At 41.6% G+C, this 10,198-nt stretch overlaps 1 protein-coding gene across 2 annotated transcripts in view; it reads left to right on the top strand.

Annotated features, from left to right (window-relative positions):
- LOC102205091 (ephrin type-A receptor 3-like) overlaps positions 1–10,198 on the top strand; it is a 78,998-nt gene that overhangs the window by 51,352 nt on the left and 17,448 nt on the right. For both annotated transcript variants that reach the window (XM_005721114.1, XM_005721112.1), the window contains exons 11-13: positions 8,522–8,589; positions 9,306–9,431; positions 9,572–9,757. In XM_005721114.1, coding sequence (XP_005721171.1) covers positions 8,522–8,589; positions 9,306–9,431; positions 9,572–9,757 — 380 coding nt within the window. The remainder of the gene's footprint in view (positions 1–8,521; positions 8,590–9,305; positions 9,432–9,571; positions 9,758–10,198) is intronic.

The raw sequence follows: 10,198 nt of genomic DNA, 5'->3' as shown, positions 1-10,198 counted from the left end.
AAAATCAGCCAATGCAGCTTCCCCTGTGGGTGCTGTTGGTCTGTTTGCTCAATAATAACATTAATAATGGTTTGTTAGCCAGAAGGTTCTGTGTAAAAATCTAAAACAGGCCAGGTTTGGCGACACGCGTGTAGACATATGCAAGGGTGTCATTTGTACGTATTGCTTGGATGGCGGCGCTTTCAGCGAATGCAGCTAAGCTGTAGGGTGTAGCCAAATACAGCTTTGTCTGCAGAATGCCTAGAAAGTAGCGTGCAAACAGTGCAATAACAGCAGCTAGTTGCCGCAGGTGCAAGAATGTATCAGGCAGGATCTATGCAAATGAGCAGATGTTGCAGTGGGACAGATCAAATGCCCTATAAACATCTGAAAAACCTCAAAAACTGTTTTCATCCAGGGTTTTATGGTGCATTTAAAAGCTTTTATCCACTACACACACTCTTATATAAGCGCACATATTACGAACATGACCTAATCAAGTTGCGTCGGTGTAGTAACATCATTAGGGAAATTAGTTTCACACGGATCTCGCTGCAAATACAAAATGCACTTCACTTAATGATACAGATGACATGCTTCTCCCTCTCTTTTTGCATCCTGTACAATTTGACCTTTCACCGTGCTGTTAAAGATTCTGCTACATTACACCCATTACCAAAGCACGGCTTCAGACCACACTGCTAGGATTCCCTCACGTCCTACCTTTTCTTTCCCCTGCCTTCTTTTTCCTTTCCTTCTTCGACTCCACTCTCTTTAATGAGAGACACCGGAATGAAATGTTTCCAAACAGGGTGTTAATGAAACATAGACAGATTTATTAGTCATAACTCTTCAGCTAATCATTTCCCCTTCCTAATAATTAGCCCGAGCTGAGTAAATCTTTTTACACTGTGGTCAGAGAGTGCTGAGCTGGTGCCAGACGCAGCCAAGATGGAGAGTGAAAAGAGCCAGAAGAAGAAATCGTACTCGCTCGTTCTGTTCATCGACGCTCAGTAACTTTTAAAAATCAGTCTGTCTTTGTTTGTTTGTTTGTTTTTTTGATTCCATGCTGCTTTGACTCAATTCATTATCCACAATCACCTCAGTGTTTGTCGCCGCTCAAGCTTTCAGGTTTTCGGTTTTGCTGCGAAAATAATGAGAGTGAATTTAATCCATTGATTTCATTCCCAGTAATTATTTTTTATTTAATAGCTTGATATTAAATGGAATCACCATTATCACGAGTAATGACGAGAGCAGATGCCCACAGCAGGGTGTTTTTTATTTATGTGTGTGGATAGATGTGTCATTTCATTGTGTCATGCTGGAGGGGTGACTAATGATTTACTGATTTCATTTTTCTAGTCATTCTGATTAGCAGTGGGAAAATAATGTGGAGAGACAGGAAATGAAAGAGGAGAGGAGAGGAGATGAGAGGTGACGAGAGGGAAGAGAGGAGGTGACAGGCGAGGAGATGAGGAGGAGAAGAGAGGAAAGGAAATGAATGCAGTTTTTACATGAATGATCCTCTTTGGACTCTTCCGTACCTTCGAGTGTATCCATTTTTTAGTCGACAGCCGACTTCTAACTTCTTATAAAAGATGGCTGGTCATTACCCCCCTGAACATTCAAGTTCAAGCTAAAACTAGTCCAAGGTTACATCTTTGGCTTCTTCTCTTTGCCTCACATTGCTGCTTTGTTTATGTCTTTGGACCTTCTCTTTATACTTTTTCAAAGAGTGGCCTCTGTCCTGCTCAGTTTCAAGGTTATTCCACCATCTGTATTTGCATCGCTCTCATCCCTTCGAACTCTCTCTGCCTTTTGTGAAAAATCGATCTCCTCATACTGTCCGGCCAAAGTTTCCTTTCGTTTGATCAGCCTGTTTGCGTCCCTGTCTGGTTCTTTCTCAAGTGGCACTGTTCTCCACTCTCCACTTTTTCTTTCAACCATCTCAGCCTTGAATCTTTAACTTTGTCTCCAAACTGCTCAACCTGAACTGTGCCTATGATATACTCCTTTCTAATCCTGTCCCTCCTGGTCACTTCAGATGAAAATCTTAGCATCATCGGCTCTGCCACCTCCAACTCCGCCTCCGGGCTTTTTGTTAGTGCCACTGTTTCCAAACCATACATCATAGCTCACTACCAGCTTGTAAACCTTCCCTTTCACTCTTCCCGCTATTCTGTCACAAATCACCCCTGACACTCATCTCCACCCACTCCACCCTGCCTGCATTCTCACTCTTTCGCTATAACTCGTCTCTCTCATATTTCTGCTGCTCCATGCGCTTCCAACTCCAAGCTTTCTTTTTCTTCTCTCTATGCTACACTCAGTGTTTAGCATAGAGAGATGTTAATGATTCTTTGACAAAATAGCTTTTTACGAGCTGCAGGCTATTGCATCCTCTGAAACAACATATTACAGAACAGAGGACACAATCAATATCTGACAGTGGTCATTGTCCTAATTCCACACTGCACTGATGAGCTTTAGCAACCTAGTCCAGCCCCGGTCTAATAAAATGACAGCAGAATCACTGACTACTTAATTCAATTATCAGAGGAAGCACAAATCAGCACAGCTCGTTGCTGTCGATGGTGTTGTCTCCCACTCGCTTTCTCTCAATAGTTTGGAGTCAGACTGAGGGGAAAATGGGAAGCAGCAATGGAACCCGAGGCTAATAGACCAAAAAATGAAGACTTGGCATAACACTGACAATATCAGAGAAAGACGGGGCTTGCTTTTTCACACTTCCTGCACTCATACACATGTGGCATCTATATTTGGGCTACTGTGAAATACTGATGAAGATTAAAAATAGTTTTTAATTTACTTTGTTTATGAACAAAACAGGACAACAACTGAAAAAAGACATATCCAGGACGAGGACAAAATGACTTATTGGAACAGGGCGCTGCAGGGGTTAGTGTAGTGTGTGTAATGTGTTAGAAACCTCTGTGTAATAACTTTTAACCATATTTTCTCAGTGATCAAGTGATGGCTAAAACAACATAAATGCTGAGATTTCTTTTTATTTTATTGTAATGAAATAGCTAACTATATACAAAAATTAAATTGGTTAAAGTATAAATTAGAATGAGATAAATTAAAATGTGCATATGTCCCACATGCAAAGCAAAATCCATGCAGGAGGCCAGATGATTTTACAGGTTTTACAATCCTGACCTCCTGAGGAGAGACGTATCACTTAAACTTTAATAGTAAAGACGGATGCATGCATCGGAAGGTCTGATATTTTAGCCCACATTAGTGTCAACGGCACAGTCTGATATCGAGCATTCACCTCGTGTCCATGTGAGTTAACCTCTGTGTGCTCTGTTACCCTCCCGGAGTCAAGTGGGCCGACTACCCCAAAGTGTCTGTTTGAGTACATTTCAGTGTGGATATATCTTCTGCTTGTCTTGTAATGAACTGGAAACCTGGCCAGGTTTTTTGGTGTGTTCTTGCCATCACACACTGCAGTAATCTGCAATGATAACAATATGAAATGATCTGGCTTCCTTTCATTTAGAGCAGGAATGCGTGGATGAATAAAAACTGAGTGAATATGATGTATATATATATATGTATGTATAAGATGAAGTAAACACATCTGTTATTTGTCCAATCGACTCCTTAATTTCTCCAGTTCTTCTGATCTTCTTTTTTCCTATTACCTTGTGGTTTAGCCAAGACACATAGATGCTGTTCTTTCTTTCTCAGGACATGTCCTGCAGCCAAACTGGTGCCTGACACTTTTCTTTTTGTCATCTGCTCTCAATCTGTCTATCAAGTCTTTTATTCTTTCTCTCTTTCTTCTCTTTCCTTAAGGGGTGAACAGCAGTTTGCTGATCCCGTTATTCTTGTCTCCTTGTATCCCCAGTTCATACACTGGATTGTTTCCAGATTTTACTTCTCCTTGCTGCTTTATCTGTTTAACTTTCCCCCCTTTTGTTTGCATCTCTTCTTTCTCTTCTGCTTGTGCTTCAGCTCAGATTGCTGCAGCACAAACGCTGCCCCTGCTCTCCCGCTCTCTGTCCACATCACTTATGTTAACCTTGGAGTTTCTATTCCTACGGCTGCCTTCCTGTCTCGCCTTACTCTTCCCTTCCATCTGATTGCTTGTTAGTTGGTATGCAGGCTTGGACCCCTATTGTGCATTCTTGCCTGTCAGCACTCTCGTTCTCAATCTCCCTTTCCTTCTCCCTATATCTTTCTTTATCCCCCCCCTTCCAGCTCCTAGTGGTGAATCTTGCTCTCTGACAAAGAAAGCAGCACAACTACATAAAGAGCACAAGTCAGGGCCTGTTCAGAGAGGATGAATGGATTGCAACAAAAAGAAGAAAGAGAGGACATGTTGGCAGTCAGACACTTAAAGGCAGAATTAGGGAAGAATTTAACACCTCAGAGAGATAAAGTGCAGCGGGGGAAAGGAAGAGGGAAGAAAACGGGGAGGGGCCACGACGAAAATAATATATGGATGGAGTTCTGCGAGGGTAGAAGCTTTCTCGCTGAATGACAAATGGGTCTCGAGTGACAGAGTATTATATTAAAAAGCAAATTGATATGCAAATGTGGAGTGTGTGGCTTTGGAGGACAGGGATAGCCTGTTGTCCTCACTGAAGTGGAACAGTGAGGCAGAGAGAAAGGTGAGAGCCCGGCTTTGATACTGATACAGAAGTCCATTAATGTGTGTTTTTGCGTGATTGGTGGGTGTACTTTAAATCAGACGCAGCAAAGTATAGCCCAGGACCGTTCACGTCACAGTGCAGTACAGCATGATCGAGGATCCGCTAGTGGAAATCCAGGAGGACTTCCTCATTATAAAGTCTGTTCCTGCACCAGACTCTATGAGTGTTCATAACGTATGGTAAATCCATGCGGCAAGAAACTAGTAATTGAACAAGGGTACGTCACGGGCAACACAGTGTTTTAAGCAGTTGCACTCAGTCGGTTTTTGGTCAGTGTATATATAATTATAAAACATAACACAATTATATCATCTCCTTGACTCCTGTATCACTTATAAAGAGAAAGAAGGGTATCTTAACCTACAGCACACAGTATCTGAGACTGATATTCTAAGATTTGGTTAATTAATCCCGAGTGAATGACAAGAACATGGATTCCAAAATGGAAATGAATAATTTAAGCCAGAAAGGTGGGTGGATGCAGTGTGTGGACAAATCATTGAAACTGTGCACCACTGTGTTGATGCCTGGAAGGAGAAACAAAATTATCTTAAGTTGTGAAGCCACTAAAGCACCCCAAGCTGTGCTATTCTGCGATGTCTTTCACTGCTCTGCTTATTAGCTCTTGAACTGGGACGCCAAACCCAACACGCTGAGAGCAAACAGACGGGGGGAAGGTTGTTAAAACAGATACTGTTTGGTTAAGATTTTTGTAAATCTTCTCGACTTTAACCACACCACATCACTAGCTGTGATCAATGGATGGAACAGATTAGACTGTATGGGGGAAAAAATGACCTTCGACTGGAGGAGCAGATGAACTGTTTAAACTGTTTAAACATGGCAAAGTATCGACAGTGCAATGCTTGTTTTCAGCTGTGCAATTTTTCTATTACTATTCGTAAATTTTCGTTTAAAAATGGAATGTGAAAAATCACTAAAATTAGCAAGTAAAGAAATGGAAAGGTCTTATTCCAGCGTCTTTAGTCGAGCAATCACAGGTCAGCTGCATCTAATTGGAGATATTAAATATCTGTTTTAGACGCACACACATAGATACAGCTGTCAGGGGAAAACAAAAGCCACAGCCATGTCAGGTTTTGCACCGTGTTTAAAACTGCAGCGCTAATGATTCATGACACTTCTAACTGGAGAGGAGAAATGAGTTGCTCTGTAATTACTATGGAAATGTGTTCATATCCCATCAGACACACACACACTCACAGATAAGCAGCATGCACCCATGGTTACAAACTAAAAGAGTGATCCGGAGGTGTTTCAACCGTTGGTTTTGGTGTTTTGCTGATCATATACACACGTATATGTTTGTGTGTGTGTGTGTGTACGCATCCCCACAGATTATCACAGCTAGAGTCGAGGTGTGACCCATGTACCCATTCCCCATATGTTTTAAACGCATGCCCCAAAGCTCTTTGTGTGTGGGAGTGTGAGTCAAGGGGGTAATGACAGTCCCTTGGTGCTCAGCTAGCTTGAGCTCAGCTGATAACCAGGTGGGCCCCACCTCCCATTTCATAAGAACATTATGCCCCCCTCCTCTTTATCCTCAAATACCAGTAACCAGTCTCTGCCGTTAAGTGTGTGTGTGTTTGAGTGTATTCCCAAAACAGCCTATTGATGTCTGGGTTATGCCATGCATTCAGCTGTGTAAAATCAACACAAGGATTAAACACCAAATGACTGAGATTTTCTGAGCCTAGTGGAACCCCACCTTTCTGCATTTCTGTTGCCATGTGCTTCATTCTTAGTCAGAGCACATCATATTTCTTTTTCCCTCAGTAGTCCTCTCTTTTATTATTTTTGTCTTTATCTCATTTCTCCTTTCCTTTGCTTTATCAAATCTTGGCTCGCTGTTTCTTTCAGTCTCCGTTTCTCTTTCGTCCTCCTCTCCACTGCTTTCTTAAATCGCGCGCTGTCTATGCTTCAGATTTCTTACTCCTGGCCCTGAGCCCAAATCAATTTGTCTTCATGATGGACAGACATACTGGCTAAGTCCTCCTTTACCTGTACAAGACTCAAGGAGAATGTGATAAAAGGGAGGAAAGGAGGGGAGACCTATGACCTTTAGCAGTCCTCTTAGATTATAGTAATAAACTAAAGAATACAAAGCAAAGAAAAAACAAATAAATAAACATCCACAAATTCACTTATTGTAAATTACCTTCAAATGAAAGAGGAGGAGAGAAAAATAGAAACCATGTGGTATTTATGTTGTGGTTAGTGAACCATTATATGATACTGCTTTTACATTTTATGTTTTTGTCCTGAAGTTTTGATCTAAATTTAAAGGTGCGGTAAATCTCAGAGACAGTGTTATGGTTGATTATAGCTCTTAAACACTGTTTGAGGCAAACGACCAACAAAGTGGAGAGAAAATACACCGTTCTGTCAGGAACACACAAACGCACACAGAAACACAAATCCTCCCCCGCGAGGTCTGTAAGACAGAAAAAGTTAACACTTCCTCACAGCTGCAGTGCAAGATTGAGCTGATCAATTTGTCAATATTTTGTCTTGATCATTGGGCTGACCCTTGCTGCAGGGTGCCCAGAGGGGGCTGGGGAAAAGGCATAAATGTGGGTGTGTGTGGCCCCAGTTAAAAGCGGTGCTTGATAGCCAGAAGGGTCCAAGGGAAGGTACAGAGGAGTGCATTAGTGCATTGATCTCTGCCATATACATATACAAACACATTAATTCTCTAACCTCGGGCATAAGAGCTCAGAGAGGAGGACTGCAATGAACGCTGGAAGCAGAGAAATATAAAAAGGGTTGTTTTTATTTTTTCCTCCAGCCTTCTTTTATTCAGAGGAAAGAGGTGTGTGGAGCGATTTCCCTGAAAATAACATTGATTTAAAATAGCAAACAGATATGTGCAAATTACATACATACTCCACAGTCCACTTTAGTAGGTACACCTTACTAGTACTGGATTGGACCCGCTTTTTCCTTCAAAACTGCCTCAAAATCAAGGTTCAAGGTTCTTTATTTGTCACATGCATAGTTATACAAGTATAACACACAGTGAAATGTAATCTAGGTGTCCTCTGACATCTGTGGCACCTCCACATATTTCTTCCACGTGTTGTGCATTCAGAGATGCTCTTCTGCATGGCTTGGTTGTAGTGAGTGAATATTTGAGTTACTGTTGCTTTCTAGTTAACTCAAAGCAGACCATTCTCCTCTAACCAGTGGCATTATAAAGACATTTTCACCATGAGTAGTCAGTCCATTCCTGCTCAGTTCATTGTTACCTTTCTTCCCTATTTTGATGCTACATTTAAAGTACCCCAGGTCATCATGATGTTCCAAAGATGCACTGAGTTGCTGCCATGTGATTATCTTATTGCATATTTGCATTAACAAGAAGCTGAACAGGTGTACCTAACAAAGTGGCCAGTGAGTGTGCATGCCCTTCGTTGGTGTAGAACATAGGTGTCAAACTCTGGCCCGCGGGCCAAATTTGGCCCTAATTACATTTGGCCCGCGAAGCCAATACTAAATTATTATTAGAGCTGGCCTACTGGTATTATACAGCTAATATATATATATTGTTTAGTATTAAGCTTTGCTTGTTCCATATTCAGTTTTTCAGCAAAACCTGTTTGAGTCCATAAGAAGAGATTCATTCTTAAATCTGGAGGAAGATTTTTTTTTTCAGTAAATATTAATGTTAGCCCCGCGACCTTGTTCCAGTTTTGAATTTTGGCCCACTGTGTATTTGAGTTTGACACCCCTGGTGTAGAAGATGGTGGCTGTGGTGGAAGAATAGTCACTACTGTGTGCTTAGAGCTGCTTATTGTACAGCATTAGAATAAAAATGATCTCTTTTTCAGGCACTGTGGATATATCAAAGCCAAGCAAGACCCCGATGAAGAAAAGATGCAGTTCCAACATGGGCGAGGTAAAGACATGAGCATGTGCAGATCCAGATAATATTATATTAGATAAATATTATCTGCATGTCATTTGTCTTAAAACCAGACTTGCCACCCACATGTTATGAATCATATCACTGCGTGTATTTATGGCTGTAAACAACAAACAGATGGTGGAATATTTTTCAGTAAATGAACAAAGGCAAGCACTAATGTGACAACGTCCTCAGAATTAACCCCTTATTTTTTCACATGCATGTAATGCAGTCGGGCTTTGTTTGTAAATGAAATGTACAATAAGAACTTTAACAGTTGGAGCCAGAACAGAAATCTGTAATTTTTTCACATCCTAACCGAATAAACCACATTGTTTCACAGTTTCTTGCCTAAATGTTTGCTGGCAGAGCGAAGCGCCTTATGGGTTCCTGTTAAAATTCTGAGTCATTTTCACACCACTGCTAGCAAAGTAGATATGTGTTTATTATTATGTAATCATTTGTAATGTCACTCAGACAAAGCGTTCAAGCTCCCGTCTCAACACGAATTTACGCTGTACAAATATCTGCTTAGACACTAAGTCAGTGTTGAGGAAAGTGTTTCCAAACTACCATAAAAATTCCATGAACTTTCCTAATATTCCAGACCATATCTCCAACATGGCCTGATTTTCTTACAGTGCATGTTTTTAAGCTGTAAGCAAATTCAATTCTGTGCCCATTTCCTCGCTTTTCCACTTGTGCAGTCAAGCTTCCAGGCAGCAGGACTTACATCCATCCTCACACCTACGAAGACCCCAACCAGGCTGTCAGAGACTTTGCCAAAGAGATAGATGCTTCCAATATTCGCATAGAGAGAGTCATCGGAGCTGGTGAGTTGGCAAAAAAAACCCAGCAGTAGACTACTTTAATAAAGGAAAAAGGGATTAAATGATTTCTTAATTTTAAGGATTAAAAGGAGTCAATAAAAGACCATGTTAAACTCAATGTATGTGTCTGTGCACACGTGTAGGAGAGTTTGGCGAGGTGTGCAGTGGCCGGCTGCGTATGCAGGGGAAAAGAGAGATCTACGTTGCCATCAAGAGTTTGAAAGCAGGATACTCTGACAAACAGAGGCGGGACTTCCTGTCTGAGGCCTCCATTATGGGACAGTTTGACCACGCGAACATCATCAGGTTGGAGGGCGTCGTCACGAGATGTAAGTGAAGGCAACAGTGTGACGAAGCCTTTACACTATTCTGTTTGTGGCTGGTTCGACGATGTTTTTAAGAAGTCCTTCGCTCCCCTCTCCCTTCTCTTGTGTCGATCTCTGTGTGTCGCACACCTGTTTGAGACTTAGCAGAGCTGTCAGTGATGTAAATCGAAGCTGACCCTGGATCAGATAAAAGCTCCATTACCATGGTAACACAGCGGTGACGCATGGCAGTGTGCATGTGATGTAACCATCCTCCTCTTAAATGACCATTTGTTTACTTCACAGGATTGTTTTTAGGCAAATTAGAATGAGTGCGTGTGTTCGTGTTAGATAAGGCAGCGCTGGTACAACAAGATAGTTGATTGGTTATCACTGAGCCACGCTCTCTCGATCATTCACTCCATCTTTCTCGAAATCTATTCGGCTCTTGTCTCAGACCTCTAT

The sequence above is a fragment of the Pundamilia nyererei genome, unplaced genomic scaffold (genome assembly GCF_000239375.1).
Source record: "Pundamilia nyererei isolate P.nyererei 1_Seehausen unplaced genomic scaffold, PunNye1.0 scaffold00004, whole genome shotgun sequence".
NCBI classification, from domain to species: domain Eukaryota; kingdom Metazoa; phylum Chordata; class Actinopteri; order Cichliformes; family Cichlidae; genus Pundamilia; species Pundamilia nyererei.
Note: the sequence above shows the minus strand (reverse complement) of the source record. Positions and strands in the feature narration are given on the sequence as shown.